The following is a 20,427-nucleotide window of genomic DNA, read 5'->3' on the forward strand; positions in this document are numbered from 1 at the left end:
GGTTTCCTGGGGGTGTGTCCACCAGGGAGGGACCTGCAAGGGCACTGAGCGACATCCTGGCCCAGCACTGAACCCAGGCCCCTACACGAATGTCCTCTGTGCTCGGAACAATGCCCTGGGGGCAGCAGCGGCAGAAAGAGGGCCGCGGGGTCACAGGCAGGTGCCCGTCTGCCTGGCTCCAATCCTGCTGCAGCGTGTGTGTGTTTAGAGAAGGGGGTGCAGATTGAGAGAGAGAGAGGCTGGGAGGGTGGGAGGAGAAGAGATAGAAAGGGAGGGGGAGAAAGAGAGAGAGACAGAAAGAGAAGAGAGAGAGAGAGAGAGAGAGAGAGAGAGAGAGAGAGAGAGAGAGGAAGAGGCCTCGTGGAACTGGGTCCGGAGCAGAGCGAGCACGCTCACACCGCTCTCACACAACACGAGCGGCAAACGCGGCTCGGGGCGGTGGCCCAGGCCGCAGCTCCCGCGCGCAGACCCGGACTTGGCCCCGGGGGGCCCCCGGGCGGAGAGCGGGGCGCCGCGGCCGCACGCCCGGCCCCGCCCCGGCCCTCGGGGCGGGTGCGGTGGGAGGAGCCGCGCGCATGTGCACAGCTGGCGCCCCCCCCCCGCCCCCCGCGCACCGCTGGGACGTGGGCCGCGCGGGCGGGCGCAGTCCGGAGCCCGCAGGGTCGCGCCGGGCCCTCCCGGTCGTCTCGCGTCCCCGAGCGCCGCGCGCCCAGGGCGATGGCCGTGCGCCCCGCGGGCCCCGCGGGCCCCGCGCGCCGCTGCCTGCTGGCGCTCGTGCTGTGCTGCGGCTGGGGGGCGCTGGCCACGGGGACCCCGAAGCCGGGCGCCGGCTGCCCGAGCCGCTGCCTGTGCTTCCGCAGCACCGTGCGCTGCATGCATCTGCTGCTGGAGGCCGTGCCCGCCGTGGCGCCGCAGACCTCCATCCTGTGAGTGCCGCGGGGGCGGCGGGGAGCCCGAAGGCGCGGACGGGCGGGAGGGCGGGGGGCGGCGGGGAGCCCGAGGGTGCGGGCGGGCGGCGGGAAGCCCGAGGGCGCGGGCGGGCGCGGGCCTTTGTCCGCCTGGGCCGGGGCGCGCGGCCTCCGGAGCCTCCTTTGTTAGCCGGCGGCTTGGAATCCCCGGCTGGTCGGGGGCGGGGGGGTGGCGGGCTGTGGGGGCAGCCCCGGGAGAGTCCCGCTCGCCGCCCCCGCAGGCCCCTCCCTGCCCGCTCGCGTCCCCCCTCGGTGCCCCCTTCTCGCAGCTCCCGCCGCTCCCGGTCCCCACCCTGCCCGGGCGCACCGTATCCCCCCGCCCTCCTCCCCGTCGTCTTTTCCACGCCGCCCCCTCCCCGGTTCCCTCTCCTGTCGGTGTTCCTCCTCCGCGCCCCCTTCTCCTCTGTGGCGGAGGTCGGACCCCGCCTGCCCAAGCGCGGTGCGCCCCCGCGCGCCTCCCCCTCCTGCAGGACCGCGGTCCCCTCGTCCCCTCTTTGGGTCCTCAGAGTTCCGCAGCACCGCCTCCTGGTCCCCGCATACGCCGGGCGCCTAGAACCTCCCGCCCGGGTACCCCCGGCTCGCGGGGGCGTCCGTTCCCTCTGGCTTTCCCTGTGCTCAGCGAGCCCCGTGGCCAGCTCGGGTGTAGACGGAGGGGGCCGAGCGCATTTCCGCCCGGGCGCGCCGCTCGCGGGGGAGCCACACTCGCCGCCGCTCGGCGCTCCAGTGGGTACAGGGCGCCCCGCACTTGGCCTCTGCGCGCGCAGACCCCCGGGCCGGCCTCGCCCTCCCTGGAGTGCCCCCTCCGCGGAGGCCGTGCGGAGGCGACCTGCGCCCGCGGCCCCGGCCTGGCGCGCTCCGAGTTGGCCTCGGGCCTCGAGGTTTCCGGATGCGTCCCGGATTAGAAGCTCTCCAAATCTGTAAAGGCAGGCATGCGTTTTAGGCGCCGACTGTGTCCGCGGCCTACAGCTGCCCTTCTGGATGCCAAAAATAGTTTCCACTTTTCTTGGCTGAGCCCAACTCCTTTGGCACCGCCCAAGGGCCTGCAGAAGTTGTAAAATCTCAAGTGAGCTCTAGGAAGTGGGCGCTCAGCCTTGGGACTTCTAACCCGAGTCCGTGGCAGACCACCTCTCCCGGCCGCTGACTCTGCGACGCAGCTTGCTCGGGGTCTTTGGCGGGAGTCACCCTGCGCGAGCTGTCCCTCTCAGAGAGATCGGCCTTCCTTCCAGAGGACGCCCGAGAGGGCACCACACTGTAAACTAACAGACTCGATGGCGGGCACAGTGAAGGCTTTCTGGATACGGATAATTTCTTTACTGAGTCACTGGAAGAAACTTGGACCCAAAACCACTTTTCACATCTGGCCAGTACTGTGCTTTGTCTCCAACTCTTAATTGCTTTTTAAAAAGAACAGCATTAAACATTTTTTTAGAAAATGTTTATTTAACTTTGAGAGAGAGAGACAGAGCACTAGCTGGGGAGGGGCAGAGAGGGGGGAGACACAGAATCTGAAGCAGGCTTCAGGCTCGGAGCGGTCAGCCCAGAGCCGGACGCGGGGCTCGAACTCACAGACCGAGAGATCATGACCTGAGCCGAAGTTGGACGCTCAACCGACTGAGCCACCCAGGCGCCCCCAAAAAGAACAGTATCTTAGAATATGAGCGTTGTGGAACAGAAATGCAGTCTTCCGGCTTACTGTTCATGGCAAGATTCTCCACAGAGGTTTAAGAGTGTTTGACAAATAGCCGATGGTAGGCCTGGAATGTGACATAATAGTTAACACTTGAAAGATTTCCAGAAAGCGTTCTTTTGCGTAAACTTTACCATATATTTTCATGGCTCTTTGTAGTTTCGAAAATGTTTTGAAATGCCCGTGCTTGGTCTGCTGGATTCTGTGAGGCAGGCAGAACGGACACTCTGCTGACCAAATCCCTTCCAGAAGGAAGCAGACTTTCACAGATTTTTGCTGAAATGGACACAAACCCATTTCACAGCTCTGCAGACCCAGGCCCGGGAAGAGGGCACTTGCCTGGGCTGGAGACGCTGGGAGGAGGGCCGAGCTGACTCCTGCGGTGACACATTCCAGCAGGGGACCCTGTGTGGGTCACTGGGCCCCGGACCGAGGTCGTGGGAGCAGGGCAACAAATGGTGAGGGAGGAGGCTTTGGGAGACAGGATACGGTCCAGAAGGCGTGCACCCTGTGGAGGAGGAGGAAGGCCAGGTCTGAGGTGCCAGGCTCGCTCGGGCTCTGGTAGGTGCCATCACATGACAAGCTCCGCTCATGCAGAAATATTTAATTTTCCTTTGTGGCTTTTCTCCCAGCTCTCTGCTCTCATGCATCACTATTTTTTTTTCCCCTATTTTAAAAATATTTCGTAGAAATTGGGTACTAAAAATATGAAGATAAAGATAGAACCTGGCTTCAAGGTTAGTTGGACCACGTGACCCCACATCGGCCCTTTACTTTTAAGACTCCCCGCACCCCCTCAAAAAGAAGGATTGACTCAGAATCCCCGAACTCTGACATCTCCTGAAGTGCTCCCGGAGTGTGTTCAAACCCGGCAGAGATTGGGTTGTTTAGATTCGTGGTCAGGGCTTCAAAAATAACGGTCTGTGACCACCCTGTGATTCAGGTTTGGGTTGAGCCCAGCTCATGCCCACTGGAAGTATCTGGTGTGTTCTAGAGTGAGCCGCACTGGCCCCCTGTGGTCTGGAGCCTCCAGCTCCGGTCTGCGGGCCCCGGTCTGTGGTTTGTGGCTCTGGTCTGGGGCTCATGTCTGGGGCTCTGGTTTGAGGCTCCAGTCTTGGGGCTCTGGTTTGAGGCTCTGGTCTGGGGCTCCGGTCTGGGGCTCCAGTCTGGGGTTCCAGTTTCCCGCTCCGGTTTCCCTGCTCTGCTATGTCGCTGTGCTTCTCCAGACGTGCTCCCGGGCAGCCTCAACAAGCCCCCTCTCTACTGGTCTACTGGTGCTGTTGTGCAGTTCAGCCTGGGAGTGTTTGTAGAAGTTCCTGCTCCAGTTTTGAATGTTCTAGTCTGTTCACCACAGGAGAAGCTTGTCCCCACGGTAATTAAAAAGCGAGGACTAAAACAGTGTGACATTTCTGCCCTTCTGGCCCTCCTCTCAACACGGCCTCTTTGTCCGCACTGGGCTTCTGGCCTCGGGCAGACGGGCCCTCCACCCTCCGCACCCTCCCCCAACCTCTTTCTTTCCCTGTGGCCTCCATTGTGAGCTCATGGGAATCTACTCCCAAACTGATGGCCATCAGACAGCCCAGGCCACTCCAGACAGCTGTCCATGTGACAGGAAGCCCAGGGACGCAGCCCGGTCCCAGAGTAGGTAGGGACTCTGCCCGCCAGGCTGCTGTTCTGCCGCCTCTGTTTCCCGATCGGACTGTGTTTTGCGGTCTGCTGTGCCCGCGTGCAGTCCCACCTCGGGGAACACCTGGTCCTGTGGCGCGCTGGAGGGGGCGCTGCTCAGTGCGGGCAGCGCTGTGGACCTGGGGTGCAGCCAGTGTGCCCCTGCACCGGCCCTGGGGTTCCCGCCTCATGGGTGGGGTCCCCAGCCATCTGCAGGCCCCTCTGGGGATGGTGGTGCCCACTGGCGGTCTGTCATGTCTCACGTTGTCTCTGCCCCTGGGTCACCAGCCTCCCTTGCGGCTTCCCAGGCCTGGCTGTCGGGAGATTATATTTCCCGCCAAGTCCCCCTGGCACAGTGAGGGGGTCTCGCTCACGGGGGCTGCGTAGAAACGTGTCCGAGGTGGGGGTGGGCAGTGCACCGCCCTCCAGCTGGGCTCTCCTCTCAGCACTTCTGTGCTGTCCCTCTGGCTCACGGGAAGCCCCTCAGTCCTGACCGTGCCCTCTGGGGACACCCTGGGCTCCTGGGGAGGCTGACCTAAAGGTTACCGGGTCCATCCAGGTGGAGGCGGCCAAGTGGCTCCGCTGGGCTTTGCAGGACGCTGGGGGGTGTTGGAGCCTTTGGCTTACTTACAATTTCTGATTTTCCTTTGAAGTTCCCAGTTACGATGAAGTCAGAGTCTTTAGCTCAAAGGTACTTGAAAAGCACCACAAGAATATTTCTAAAATATTCAGGTAGTGGAAATTTTTCTTCCCACGAGGGTGATGGGCCAGTGTCCTCCCATGCTCGCTGCTCCTCGGGTCCGCGCCGACGGGCGGCTGCTGGCGGTCAGCCTGGAGAGCGGCCGGCGTGCCCTGGTCGGGAGAGGACGCTCTTCAGCGCTCAGAACAGGCTCCGGGAGGGACCTTCCCTGGGAGAGCTGTGACTGAGACATTTGTCACCGGGTAGTGGGGCTCTGTGTGTGTGTGGCCACAGCCCCAGCTCCACCCTTGAAAGCTTGTGTTTGGAGGCCGTGTGACCAGGTGGCCCTCTTGGAAACTCACAGCAGCTTAGCTGGGCTTCAGGAGTTTGGAGAACTAGCTTCCTCCCGTGTATTTTGAGCTCGTCAGTCCCTGCACCTCTGAATCCAGAAGGCGGTTCTGACTCGGCCTGGCTTCCTTCTCTGCCCGTCCCGTGACTCGGTTTCTCTCTGTAGAGGCGACTGGCGACTGTAGGCTTCCCTCGTGACGGCCTGGGCACAGCACGAGCAGCCCCTTGTTCGAGCTCTGGGAATTCTTCTGGAGCTCCGCACTGGCCAGACCAGCTTCTGGAGCCCAGAGGAGTCTGTTCTGCCTGAGCCGTGGGCTGGAAGCGGGCGAGGGCGCGTGGCCTGGAGGGAAGAAGCGAGTGCCGGGCAGACAGACAGGTGTCCCCTGCAGTGATGAAAGGTTCAACGTTGCAAAGGTCAGCAGAAACGGAGACGGTTCCAGTCTCCGGAACTTTCTCCCCATCAGTTGGAAAACCAGTAGAAGTCTGGCCTGCATTCACTGGGCTGATGCCCGTCGGCTCAGGAGTTTTTTCTCTCTGACTGGAGACACCACAGCAGGGCGGAAACTGGAGTAGATCCCAGCAGGGCTGTGGCTGAGCTCTGAGCTCTGCAGTCAGAACCCAGGGCTGGGAGGCAGGGGCCTGGTCCCCCCACCCTGTCTCTGCGTGCTGTGTGCACTTGGAGAAGCCCTGTGCTCCCTGAATGCCAGCGTCTAGCGAGGAAGGTCTCCTGAAGCGCGGCCTCCAAGTGCACTCGGCATTTTAATCGTGACCGTTTCCATAGTGTTAGGGGCACGTGAGAAAGTAGGAGACGATGCAGTTGATTTAAAAATGCGTTTTTTGGTGAATGCAATTTAAAAGCAGTTAAACCTTCCCGAATTTGATGCCTCAGCAGCCCGCTGGGACACTGCTGGTGGCTCCTCTCCCTGTGCGGGGCAGTGGTTCCTGCAGCAGGTGGGCCCGCGTGTGCTCATGGGCTCCTGCGTGCTGGGCCCTGAATGGTCATGGGCTCCTGCGTGCTGGGCTCTTGTGTGCTGGGCCCCTGAATGGTCATGGGCCCCTGTGTGCTGGGCCCGTGTGCTCATGGATTCCTGCGTGCTGGGCCTCTGTGTGCTGGTCCCTGAATGGTCATGGGCTCCTGCGTGCTGGGCCCTGAATGGTTATGGGCTCCTGTGTGCTGGGCCCCTGAATGGTCATGGGCTCCTGCGTGCTGGGCCCTGAATGGTCATGGGCTCCTGTGTGCTGGGCCCTGAATGGTCATGGGCCCCTGCGTGCTGGGCCCGTGTGCTCATGGGTTCCTGCATGCTGGGCCTCTGTGTGCTGGGCCCTGAATGGTCATGGGCTCCTGTGTGCTGGGCCCCTTTGTGCTGCATACACGATTTGTGCAGACCGGGCGTCCCTGCCGCGGGTAAGTGGGTGCTCTGTTGGCGTGAGGGATAATCTCGTCGATAGATTTAAAATCTAAGTCGATCGTTTCAATGACTTACACATTGTCTTGAAGTTAATTTTGAAGAGCAGAAGTTGTGCTTTCTCCTCCCCAGTCCCTTGGCTTCTCTCCGGTTGCACATGTCCACCAAGAACCTCATGGGTAAATCCTCAGACGTGGCAACGAAATGATGACGCGGGATCCATTATAAAGCAACAAGATAACTCACGCCGTGTAACTGGAACCTGGCAAGAAAGTCAGGAAGGAATGTGTTCGCTGCTTCATGGGTTCATCTGGGCGTCCCCTTTTCCTGGTGCCCACTTCGCTAATTTCTTGGCTCGTTTCTTTGTTCTGGAAACTGTTTCTCAACATCGCCCGGGGGAACAGAGCTTCACCCGGCGACGATCCACCAGGGCGGTGGACGAGGTTCACGGGGAGAAGGCTGCTTCCGAGTCCACCCCTGGGCGGGAACGGGCTCGGGTCTCCCCAGACCACAGAGCTCGCCGGGATCATCCCGGGTCTGCTCTATAGTAGGGCCTGAAGCACTTGCTGAACCACCGATAATGTTCCTTTTTTGACTTTTGGGCGAATTTTCACGTAAGAAAAAAAAAGCCTTATTGAAACACAATTGACATTTTGAAAGGTGCTCATGTTGAAGGTGGTAAGTTTGACATCTGTCCCTGCCTGTGAAGCCCTCACCACGGTCAGGGTAAGGGCCCTCCCTCTCCTCACCCGCGAGACCCCTCTCGCCCCGTCCTGCCCCACTGAGGTGACCGGGTCTGTGTTCGCACGCGGGATGTTGGTCTCTGTCCCGGTTCCTGGAATGTCTTGGTCTGATTTGGACACTTCAGGGTCAGCCCTGCCCCCGGGATGAGTTCAGAGCATTCCTGCCCTTTCCACGTTTTGGGTGAGCGTGGGCAGAACTGCTTATATTACAGTCTTTTCTTAAATGTTTGTTTGGCAGGACTTCCTGCGGAAGCTTCCCTTCTTCGCGGGAAGGTGAGCTTACAGTGAGTCCTGATCCGTCAAGGCAGCGTTTTCTTCCCGAATGAGCACGGGTAGACAGTGTCCCCAAGGCGCTTGCCCTCCTAAAGTTGTTCCTTTCCGCCCCTTAACATCTGCGGGGCCATTCGCGATGCCACTCCTCTGGCTTCTGGTGACAAATGCTGTTACCTGACTAGTCTGCAGGAGACTCATCCGTTTTCCTGACCTTCGCAAAAACCTACCTTTTGGCTTCATTGGGTTTTCTCCTTTTTCGGGTTTTTGTTTTGTTAATTTCCTTTCTTCTACTTCAGATTCCACTGGCCCTTGCACACCCAGCCGAGTGCTCGATGCCGAGTGGATCCCTGGGGTTTTCCTGCTCCCCCGGTGCATTCTTCTCCGCACACTGCCCTGAGTCAGCTGCCTCGGTCTCCCCAGAGGCACAGCATCATCCCCTCCTGTAGGGCGTGACCTCTGGGGTGCTTGTATGGTCTCAGGGATCATGTCCTTTGTTGACCCACATGTACGGTCCTCACAATACTTGCTTTGTGTCTTTTGTGGGCTTTTAGTTCGCTTCAGACAGGAGAGCAAGTCCAGTCCCTCAAAAGTGTAATTTCCCCACTCGCTTTTGTTTCTAATTTGAAAAAAATTTAAATTATTCTGCAACAAAGTGTATTAAAAAAGTAAGTAACAGTTGGGGTTCCTGGGTGGCTCAGTTGGTGAAGCGTCCGACTTCAGCTCAGGTCGTGATCTCACGGAACGTGAGTTCGGGCCCCGCGTCGGCCTCGGTGCTGACAGCTCGGAGCCTGGAGCCTGCTTCGGATTCTGTGTCTCCCTCTCTCTGCCGCTCGTGCTGTCTCTCAAAAATGCGTAAACATAAAACAAAATTAAAGAAAAAAAGTAACAATTAGAAGAAGCAATCAGCCACTGGCTTCACATGCCCAAGTCTAGATTGAAAAAGAATTAAAAACTATGCCACCCTGCTGTTCCCCCTTTGCCTTTGGAATGCTGTTGTATCAGCTTGGTCGCAAAGTCTAGGTGGATTGAAACGACGTGAGTTTTTACCTGACCCACAGGGGCGCGGTGGCGATGGCCCTGGTTGGGCAGCCGTCCTCGGGGTTCTGCTCTGAGCCAGGGGCCGGCACACCGTGACCACGGCCAGCGCGATCGCTGCCCGCCTTGTAGACTGATCTGTACGAGTGTGTGCCGGGCCCCCTCGGCTGTTTTATCAACGGTGGCTTTCCAGCTCCAAAGGCAGAGTTGCGTAGCTGTGAGAAGCCAAAATAGTTACAATCTGGCCCTTTACCAAATGTTTGCTGTCAGAGCGACTCGGGGACCCGGGCTCTGGCCATGCACTGCTGCCCTTAGACCCTGCCCTCCACGCTGTCCTGGAGGCACAGAGAAGGTGAGCGAATGCCCGGGAGGTTCTATGCCCTGGGCCGCCGCAAGTGACACACTGCTTGCGCTCACGTGCTGTCTCCCACCCCGCCCACGGAACGTCACTTAGTGCGCCCCCAGGGAGTGCCATGCATTTCAGGCATCTTGAGTTTCTGCACCGTTGTGGGGGACACTGTGGTGCCTGATGACCGTGCCCCGAGTCAGGCCCCTCTTCCTGTCCCCTCCGCCACAGGCACTGCCATTCAGGGCACAGAGCAGCTCTGAGCTCCGGGCCCCTTGTGACACAGGTCAGCTGGATGGCAGGACGCTGCTGGCCATGTTTCTCAGTGTGGTGTGACTTAACGGGGGCCTCACCCCCAGCCCTGTTCACTTTGCTCCAGCTGTGGGCTTAGAAAATACCATCACAGGTAAACGGAGGCTAACAACTTGCTCCCTCTCCTTCCAGCAAAAGAATTTTGTTGTCTGGGGTTAAAGGCAGTGTATTTATCCCCCGTAGAGAGTCTCTGGGTGCGGTTATCTTCAGTAGGTGGAGGATAGTTCAGGGATTGTAACTCCTGGATCAAAGCCACATTTCTCTTAAGCCAGTTGCTTAACCAAAGACTTCTCGGAGGGCTGACGGATTTGGGCTGGTGTCCCTTCTAGGTGATCAGAGATAACGTGGAGGTGATGGGAGGCAGAGGGAGAAAAACCAGGAGGAAACAGTGCTCAGCTTGGATCGTCAGCTTCTGGAACCAGAGTCTGCTGTTTTTGAGGTTCGGGATGGAAACCGTGCCTGTCCAGCTGCCCGCGTGTGGGGCACACTTGGCCTGCGCCTGTCTGCGGGGCACTGGCTCTTCCTGTTTGCTTCCCGAGATTCTGACGTTGTGCACAAGTCTGTACGGTCCTTGGACATTTGCCCCGAGGCCTTCTGTCTCGGGCCCTCAGCTGCTCGTCAGGGCTCACCTCTCTTCCGCACTCGGCCAGTTGCACGTGTGCACAGGGGCCTTCCTGCTGAAGGAAGGCTGAGCCTTCGGGGAGGAAGCTGCAAAACTGCCCTCTCACCCACGCATCACAGTGTCCAGTTTATCTTTCTTACGGTGTTTTGAAAGTATTTCGTGCAAGCTGTACGTGTTCATAACAAAAATGGGAAAATACAGAGGGACCGAACAAAACAAATAACTTGCATTCCTGTCGTCGGAGGAAACTCTTACGGGATTGGGCTTGCCCGTCAGATGCACGTGTGCCCATTCACGTGTGTGTACGTACGGGCACGGAGATGCTGGTACGTCTGTTTTCCTATATCCTCTTCTCTGTCTCTGTCTCTGTCATCTGTGCACCTGCAGTATTCCATTCGTATCTTTGGCCAGACTTCCACACACCTATCTGTATCATCTGCTTCCCCATCATCCGTCCATCCGTCTGTCCGCCTGTCTGTCTGCCTGTCTGAGTGTCCACCCACCCACCCATCTGCCCATTCATCTATCCATCCATCCATCCATCCATCCATCCATCCATCATCCATCCACCCTTCCATCATCTGTAAAAACTGAGGCACAATTTGTGCCCTTCTCTGTAGTGCACATCGCAGCACATTGTGCCCTGTGTCTGTGTGATCTTTCCTAATGGCCATGTAGCATTTCTTTGCTCAGAATCACCAAATTTTTTGAACTCCATTTTTATGGGTCATTTCTTTGTGTCCACGCTTCTGCTATTTTAAACAGTACCCTCTCAATGCCATTGTGTGTGTATTTTGGGGACTTCCGGGCACGTTTTTGTAATCTGCAACATCTTGTTCTGCACCGAGAATTCTGGTCAACACATTTGGGCTTTTCCAGGTCTGTTTCCTTCCTGGACACAGTCGGTGTTTTCCTGAGGACAGGCGTCCTCTGTTGGCTGAGCGTCCGTCCCGGTGACAGAACTAGTCCCGTCAGGCCAAGGGGAGTCTCGGGACAGGCTCCTCCGATGCCTGAGCGTCGGTCCCTTCCCGCTGACAGAACTAGTCCCTTCGGGGCCGTTTCTCGTTGTTCTCGGGCAGGACGGCACACGGGGCATCCCTCGGATGCCTGGACCCTGGAAACGTGGTGTGTGTACCTGTTTCCTCACTCGGTAAGGACACCCTCGTCCTTATGATTTGCCTTCTCTCTGGAGACTTTCATCTGCGTTTGTCCTGAGAACCCAGGCAATCACCTGATCCGTGTGTCGGCTGGGTCTGTCTTATTTCGGATCCTTAGGGCTTCCGCTGGAGGCCACATGTTGCTGGCTTGGTCTGTGTTCGTGGTTGGCTGTCTGCCTTGGAGCGGCAGTCGCACTGACACCCCGGAACCTGCCCTGGGAGGAGCTCCACAATCGGCACCTGGGCCCCTGGCATCCTGCTCCTGAAGGCCGTGTTTGCGGTGGGTCCTCCTCGTTCGCAGTGGTCCTGTTCCCTAAGGTCACTGCAGACACGGGTCAGCGACCCTGAACCGTCCGTCCTGGGGACATGCAGGCCCGTTCCCGGGAGTCTCGTCACAACACTGTCATCAACCCAACAGTGGATGACCTTCTTTTGTGTGTGTTTCTGTTTAAAGACACTGTATTTAATGCAGACTCTGGACTGACCCGCCATGAAGTCCCAGCCAACAGCGGCAGCTCCAGCCGGAGTAAAGCTCATCCCACACACCTGTTTTCTCCTGAGGCCCGTCAGGGCTCTCGAACTCAGAACTGGACAGGACTCCAGCGCCATGCTCGGGGTCAGTTTTAAGCTGCGAAGTCACCCGAAGAGAGCACAGGAACGCAGGCAGCCTAGCACTCAGTGGGCAGCAAGAAGGACACCTGTCACGGCCTGAGCAGGAGCCAGACGGCAGAGGGTCACCTGGCTGTCCTCTGCGCTAGGAACACGGGCGTCCGGCCCCTCAGGCTCTCTGCCACTCCTTCCGGTCCTCGAGTGATGGCAAAAGCTCCGTGAGGATTGATTTTAGGGTCAAGTGTGCAGACATGGAATCCCCGCATCATGAGGATCGAGTGTGCTGTCGGTATTCTGGGTGGAGACGCTGTGACCTGAGGGACAAGGGAGGTGTCCCCCAGTGTAGCCACCACACCCCACGCGCCCCTGTGCGACCTTCTCGGCGTCTGAGCCCATGGGTTCCGGGAGGTACGAACAAGGCAGGCCCCTGCAAACACCTGCTGGGTCTGCCCAGCGTCTCACAGGACAAAGTGCCCTGAACGACTTTGAGCGACTTCGACCGACTTTAGCGTCCAAAGTCATTACATTTAGTTACTATTTGAACACGTCCCAAGGAACCCAGTGTGTGGGGCACCCCAGGTTAGGTGCCGTGGTCTGAGGGCAGGGTGATACTGTGCTGAGATCCCGGCCCCGCGCCTGCCAGGGGAGCTCATTCACCCTGGGGCCTCGGTTTCCCCATCTGTAGGGGCGTTTCGAGGAGTGAGGAAGAACACACGTGTGCATCTGCTGACACGGCCTGGCCAGGAGACGCTTCTGCCGTGGAGACTTGTCTTATGGTTTGAGTGTGCTGAATTGAACTGTGGGGCTGTGCCAGCAGAGGCAGGCAGGCAGGCCCCCCAGGCCCAGGGGGGAGGGGTGTGATGTTGTGACAGCCTCGTGTTCTTCCTGGTGGCTGCGGGGCCACCGATGCGCTGTCGCTCTGTGCCCTGACTTTGACTGAATCACATACTTGTGATTCAGACAGGAACTACCACTAAGCATAATGCATTTTCCATGCATCTCAGGTGCCGTTTTCTCTAACGGACCAAACTACCAACATGAAACTCACCCCACGCGGACAGCACTTGCGAGGATCCAGGAAGTGCTCGGTGACGGCCAGTTCCCGTCCTTCCCAACTTTTGTAACATGCCACTCTGGCGGCGAACTGGTGTTACTTATTGGCTAAGGCCTGAGGACAGGGACAGAAGAAGTTCAGAGTTACTCCTGGCAAATGTAAGGCTCACATTACTACATTTTGCCTTTGCAGTGATTGGAGCTCTTGAATTGTTATTTTCTCTCTTTGTGGGGGGAGAAGAAAGCGTTTACTGCTCTTGGGCGGGAAGATTTCTTTACTCAGAAGTGTTGTGCCAAGAAACCTGACTTCCCAGACCTGTGGGAGTGTGTGTCACCAGAGGATACGGCTTCACTTCCCTTCATGGCTCCCGTTAGGGAAGGGGACCCAGATTAGGCTCGTCACTTCCTGGAGTGGAACAATATTTCTGATGTTCTGTACTCAGCTGCACAGCACTTTAACTTTTAAAAATAGCGATTAAAGTGGATACAGTTAGTCATCTTTGTTATTTACTCAGACATGTGGGATGTTTGCGTTGGCATGGCAACAGTGGCTAATATTAGTCTTGAGCTTGTGTTTTCTTGTGGATTTGTTTGTTGTGTAACTGTCTTACATCGTTGTGTGTGTCACTCCATCCATCCATCCGTCCTTTCTTCTATCGTCACACTCCTCCATCTAGCCCTCCACCTGTCCACTTACGTATCTCTCATCCACACATCCACCCACCTGTACATCCATCCATCCATCTATTCATCCATCCATCTATCCACCCACCCACCTGTCTGTCCATCCATCCATCCATCCATCCACCCACCTGTCTTTCCATCCATCCATCCATCCGCCTGTCTTTCCATCCATCTACCTGTCTTTCCATCCATCCATCCATCCATCCATCCACCCACCTGTCTTTCCATCCATCCATCCATCCATCCATCCATCCATCCATCCGCTTGTCTTTCCATCCATCCATCCATCCATCCATCCATCCATCCATCCATCCATCCACCTGTCTTTCCATCCATCCATCCATCCATCCATCCATCCATCCACCTGTCTTTCCATCCATCTACCTGTCTTTCCATCCATCCATCCACCCACCCACCCACCCATTCAGATTATCATCCGTCTATCCATCCACCTAATCACCTACCCCTCCATCCATCTGCCCTCCTGTTCATCCCTCCTTCCCTCTCTCCTTCCTGGCATCCCTGCTAGTGTCAAGGATTGGTGCTGAGACACATTACGTCCTGTTGCAGGGGCCTCCTTGTACCAGCAGACCGGAACCACTACATCCGGAAGTGCCCGCCACGAGTGATAGCTGTGTGCCTCTATCCTGACACAGCCCAGTCCCTGCTCCTTCCTTCCCTCTCATTGGTCAGGAATGGGATTAGAAGCTTAGCTGGAGGGACACAGAAAAGGAAATGGCTGTGGAAAGAACTGTTTCTGTAGATCCAGGCCTCTTGGAGCTCAGAAAACACCAGCTTTAAAATCCCACTCCCTTATCATTTTCTTTAGCCACAGAGAAGCCTTCTTATTCTTTTGAGCTTTCTTAGAGCTCTGTGTCAAACAGCCTTTAACTACTGTTTCGTGATAACTACTGTTATTGGTTGTTTCTCTGTTCCCTCGAGGATCCCATGCAGCTAGCAGCATCTGGAGGTGCAGAGGACCTGGTTTGTGCTGCATCAGGGCTTTACGTTTTCTCACTGGGGAAGGACTCCAGGGCTGCAGACTCTGAAAATCAGGACAAAGAAAGAAGACCGTCCCACCGCCACCGTGGGCGAGGCAGGGCGGGCTGTTCACATGGAACAGCCTTGACTGAAGTGAAGAGGTCCACCTAGGAGACTTTGGAGAGGGCCTTCCTTGGCTCAGGGTTACTTTTTATTCTCTCTGCCTTGTGTGTCCTTCCCTCAGAAGCTGGTGATTGACCCCAAAGCCATCTGTTGTGAGTTCCTTTTGGGGTTAATTATCTGTCCCACGCCTCTTTTGTCCTCTGATATTTCCTCATTGATGAAACTCTTACTTAGCTCTCCAGAATGTTTTCTTGTTCAGAATTAACCGGGTCGCATTTCTTGTCTTCCGGGAACTTCTTTCTGTATGTAAGGAGCCCCGTAGGTGAGGTGCCCTCAGAGCCTTTTGGGTGGAGAGTAACTATTTGATTTCCGTATTTTTTTATTCTGTTTTATGATCCATTTGCTCCGTGTAGGTAATTGAAACACAGCCTGATTTGAGGCTTTTAGAAAAGCAGCAAGCAAAAACACATCTGTTTGGTAAGGCCTGAAACCGGTTGCTTCTTGGGCTTGGTTTGTGCTGAGAGTATGTGACTGCTCAGCAGTCGGTGAAGGTTGGGCGAGTGCCCAGTAGGATGACATGGTTGATCTGTTATTTCGCTGAACTCAAAGGGCGAGCTCTGTCTCTCCCTCTCTGCAGGAACAACCTCAAGTAACTCGTTCAACGGTTTAAATTATAATATTTGTTGCAATAAGTTGGCTTCACCAGCATGCCTGGGTGCCTGCGATGGCTAATTGTGTATTTCAGACTGGGCCACAGTAGACATACGTTTGGTTGAACGTTACTCTAGACTTTCTTGAGTTAGTAACCTTTGAGTAAAGCGGATTGCCTTCCGTGGTGTGGGTGGGCCTCATCCAATCAGTTGAAGGGCTTAGGAGAAAAAGGCTGGGGTGCCCTGAGCAAAAAGGAATTCTGCCAGCAGAAGGCCTTTGGACTCAGACGGCACCTGTTTCCTGGGTGTCCAGCCTGCTGGCCCACCCTGCAGATGTTGGACTTGAGCTTCCATAATCCCTCCTTAAAATAAACTCCCCCTCGTATATATGTACACACACACACACACACACACGCCTGTTGGGTCTCTTTCTCCAGACAAGCCTGACCAACGCACTGTCCCTGCCGAGTGTCACATGACCCTGGTTGTCCCGGCCACAGCTGGGTGGGTCTGGTGGGCACCTGACCAAGGACAGTGAGTCTGTATGCTGGCCACTTGCTGATGTTCCGGCCCTGCCCTGACCAAGGACAGACTGCTCTCTGGGGAACGGGAGCTAGAAAATAAACAGCTGGCAGTGGGGACCGACACTGGCAGGCTGTGGCCGTAGAGAGGGTGCAGGGCTGCCGTGAAAGCCCCTTGCACGCCCAGAGCCCTGATGAAGCAGAGACAGGCGCCGGGGCACACACCCCTGCACACAGGGTGGAGGGGAGGAGGGGAGGGAAGAGAGGGGACCCAGCGTCCGCTCCTGTGCAGGAGCCCGAGCTGTGAAATGAGTTTTTAATCCCTTGAGCTCAAAATAGTAGGAACCTGATTACTTTATTTTTTTATTTTTAGTGTTGTATTAACATTTTTTTAATGTTTATTTATTTTTGAGAGACAGAGTATGAGTGGGGGAGGGGCAGAGAGAGAAAGAGACAGAGAATCCAAAGCAGTTCCAGGCTCGGAGCTGTCGGCACAGAGCCCGACGCGGGGCTCGAACCCACAGACCATGAGATCGTGGCCTGAGCCGAGGTCGGACGCTTAACTGACTGAGCCCCCCAGGCGCCTCTAAAACATTTCTCTAGAAAGGAAAGAGCCCCATCTTTCAGTTACTTATTATCACGGAAGCAAACTGCTCATTGAGGAAGACGCAGAGAAGACACTGGTGGCCTTGCTCCCACACTCCTGGGTGTGGAGGCCGCTTTCCCTCTGGCACGTCTGTGTGTTTTGTGTTACCGGTTTACTTACTTTCCGTGAGGAGCTCGACTGCAGCCCCCGTGTGTTGACCTCGCCTGCCCGCCCTCAAGGTGGCCATTTTCAGTGGCAGGATCGTGGTCAGGCCCCCAAAGCACCTGCTGGTGGCCCCACTTTTCAGGTAAAGAAGCTCACTGTGGTTGCAGGGAGGACAGTGCCCCCTCCGGTGGCAGGTCAGGGTCACGCCAACGCATACGTGCCTTGAGTGTGTGCGTCCGTGTCCGTGCGTGGTTGCCCCTGGCCGGCCACGGAGCTGCGAAGGGTCTGGGTGAGATTGTGTGCCAGGGACTGGTTTGGGTGTGTGTGTTCTGACCGGGCACGGAGCATGCCCGAATGGGCCCCTCGTGTGGGGTTCTTGCCACTTGGGGGCCGCGGGGGCCGGGGTGCGGGGCCCCTCCTGAGCCCCCTTTGCCCTTTTCACACCGGCTCCTCCCCCCGCTTAGGTGCCTTCTGGTGGCCTGCCCGGCCCCACCCTCCACGGTCCTGCCTGTCCCCACCTCTCCCCACCGTCAGAGTGAGGGACAAAGCCATGGGGGCTCAGGGAGGGAGCAGGCCTGGGCGGCCCTGGGAGGTTAGTACAGAGATTGGTGTAGTGGGTTAAATTTTGTCGATGGTGTCGTACTCGGGTACGGTGGGTTAGGACAGTGGGTCAGCGCAGCAGATTAGAGTCAGTTAACACAGCAGATCAGAACCGAAGGTCATTGTAACTGATTATTGTGGTAGAACGGTAGGTCAGTAACGATTATGTGGGCAGTTGGGATAGCAGGTCAGTGCAGTGTTATTGTTGTGGACTGATACCAGGTCGGTGCGCCAGTCCAGTCCGGGGCACGGTCCATGTGCGGTGGATTAACAGCACAGATCGACACCGTAGATGAGTCGACCGGACCAGGGTTCCGGAGCTCGGATGAGCCAGGGCTGGGCTCTGCGCCTCTCGCCGGAGGCTGGCCGCTGTGCTGGGCCCGGGGCTCCGCGGCTGCGCCGAGGCGTGAGTGGCCTGAGAGGTGTGGCCCTCGGGGGTGACCGGCTTCGTCGGTTCTGACGCGTACACCCCCCGGGCGGGTGTCGGCACAGTCCGGACCGGCCCCCGTAGGTGCCCTTTGGCTCTGTCCCCAACGCAGGCTCTGAGAGTCATGGGCTGCTTTCTGTCGCTCAGAGGCGGGGACAGCTCGTGGGACCTGACGTTTGTATTCAGGTGATCGTGGTCTTTTCTCACGTCTTTCCTCGTATTGTGGAGCGATTTTCTCTAGTGTTGGGTGTCTCATCGCGTGGGTTTGTGTGTCCACCATGTGGTGGTCCTGCTGAGAACACGGGGGTAGCCCTGTGCTCACGGGCGGTTTGCTGCTGTCACCGACCCCACAGAGCGGGAGGGGCGTCCTGGTTACCGCGCGCCTGCGCTGGACACGGGCTGTGGTCTTAGGAAGCTTCTCCTGCGCGCAGAAATCACACATCCCAGATCCCGCATCCAGAAGGTCTTATTTTTCTTATCAGTCAGTTGTGTTTTGAGAGCCTTGCTGGTCGGGACACTGACGAGACGTTCGCCCGATCTCGGGCTCACGGGTCACCTGAGCGCCGGCCGGGACGGTCCCCGCAGGCACGGTGGGGGGTCAGGGGAGTGTCTGCAGGTGCAGCTCTGGGACCGACCGTGTCTGAGGGCTCCTCTCCCCACAGGAAACGAGAGCAACACAACTGAACTGACCATGTATTTAAAGGTTATTATTATTTTTTTAATCACATTTTGTTTTATTTGAGGACGAGGACATGGCCTGTTTGGGGGCCGAGAATAGGTGTCTACCACTGTTTAATTCAGCACACATTGGGGTGACCACTGGTCATTAGCAGGACCCTGGACCTGACCGTGGGTGTCACAGGTGGGGTCCGCAGGTGGGCTGTGGCTTTGGAGGGCACAGCCTCTCACGGGGGCCATGACGGATGTGTTCCCCAGTAACTGGACCCTCCGAGGCCAGACGCCGCGTGAGGACATCACAGAATTCCTTCTGTTCCGGGCAGTTCGAGACGCCCTCACTGGACGGGGACCTGGTTCTTCAACTGGAACCTTAGTGAGGACTGGGTTTTGACGCGTCAGGTGTGGGAAGGACTTCCGCCAGCTGTGGGACCCGGGAGCAGGTCTCTCCGCGGATGTCGGCGCTGCAGCGTGTTTGGGGAGCAGGGCAGTCCCCCAAGAACGTGCAGGCCGGAGGCCGGGGAGCGTGCGTGGGAAGCCTCCGATCGGCGGGGCAGAGAGATGTAGGTCTAGATTGGCAGGGAGCCAAGTTGGGGGGGTGGTTGCCGTTGACTGTGGGGGGTCCCAGTGAAGGTTTTCGGTGGGAGAGGCCGTGAGGACGCAGTGCTGCTAGAACCTGCAGGGAAGGAGCTGACCGAGGAGAGGCCTGGACGGTGGGAGGGGAAGGTTAGTTCGGGAGAAAGTCGTCTGATGTCAGCCTCCACATTTAAAATAAATGGACACTGGACACATGAACAAACACAGCACTCGCCTTTAGTGCTGATAGTGTATATCGAGCTGGTAACCTGGATTTTTTTCACAAAGGAGAAATATAGTACTTTTAACAAAATACTTGTTTTTCGTTTCATAGTTTTATTTTCATTTCATCCATATATAAAGGCACCTTCAAAAATAACCACAATAAAGCATCTAAAAATTAGCAAAGATTTCTTAACATCATCTGATATCCTGCCAATGTTTCCCCTTCCCCAGTCTGTGTGTATGTGTGTGTGTGCACACATGGGCTTCATTGTCCCTGGTGTGTGTGTGTGTGTGTGTGTGTGTGTGTGTGTGTCTGTCTGTCTGTGTGTGTTTGGGCTCCATTGTCCCTGGTGTGTGTGTGGGGGGGTGCTTCAGTGTCCCTGGTATATATGTCTGTGTGTGCGCGGGCTCCATTGTCCCTGGTGTCAGCGTGTGAGTGTATGTGTGTGTGTGTGTGTCTGTGTGTGTGTGTGTGTTTGTGTGTGTGTGGGCTCCATTGTCCCTGGTGCCTGTGTGTGTGTGTCTGTGTGTGCGCGGGCTCCATTGTCCCTGGTGTGAGTGTGTGTGTGTGAGCATATGTGTGTGTGTGTGTCTGTGTGTGTGTGTTTGTCTGTGTGTGTGTGGGCTCCATTGTCCCTGATGCCTGTGTGTGTGTGTGTGTGTGTGTGTGTCTGTGTGTGCGCGGGCTCCATTGTCCCTGGTGTGAGTTGTGAGTGTGTGAGCGTGTGTGTGTGTGTGTGTGTGTGTGTGTGTGTGTGTGGGCTCCATTGTCCCTGGTGCCTGTGTGTGTGTGTGTGTGTGTGTCTGTGTGTGCGTGGGCTCCATTGTCCCTGGTGTGAGTGTGTGATCGTGTGTGTGTGTGTGTGTGTACAAGCTCCATTGTCCCTGGTGTATCTGTGTGTCTGTGTGTGTGTGTCTGTGTGCGTAGGCTCCATTGTCCCTGATGTGAGTGTATGTGTCTGTCTGTCGGTGTGTGTTTGGGCTCCATTGTCCCTGGTGTGTGTGTGGGGGGTGGGGTGCTTCAGTGTCCCTGGTATATATGTCTGTGTGTGCGCGGGCTCCATTGTCCCTGGTGTCAGCGTGTGAGCGTGTGTGTGTGTGTGTCTGTGTCTGTGTGTGTGTGGGCTCCATTGTCCCTGGTGCCTGTGTGTGTGTGTCTGTGTGTGCGCGGGCTCCATTGTCCCTGGTGTGAGTGTGAGTGTGTGAGCGTGTGTGTGTGTGTGTGTGTGTGTCTCTGTGTGTGTGGGCTCCATTGTCCCTGGTGCCTGTGTGTGTGTGTGTCTGTGTGTGCGTGGGCTCCATTGTCCCGGT

At 56.9% G+C, this 20,427-nt stretch overlaps 1 protein-coding gene across 1 annotated transcript in view; it reads left to right on the forward strand.

Annotated features, from left to right (window-relative positions):
• Nucleotides 1-717: 717 nt before the first annotated feature.
• PXDN (peroxidasin) overlaps nt 718-20,427 on the forward strand; it is an 80,736-nt gene continuing 61,026 nt past the window's right edge. The window contains exon 1 of the mRNA XM_042930348.1: nt 718-926. Coding sequence (XP_042786282.1) covers nt 718-926 — 209 coding nt within the window. The remainder of the gene's footprint in view (nt 927-20,427) is intronic.

This window comes from Panthera leo, chromosome A3, assembly GCF_018350215.1.
Source record: "Panthera leo isolate Ple1 chromosome A3, P.leo_Ple1_pat1.1, whole genome shotgun sequence".
NCBI classification, from domain to species: domain Eukaryota; kingdom Metazoa; phylum Chordata; class Mammalia; order Carnivora; family Felidae; genus Panthera; species Panthera leo.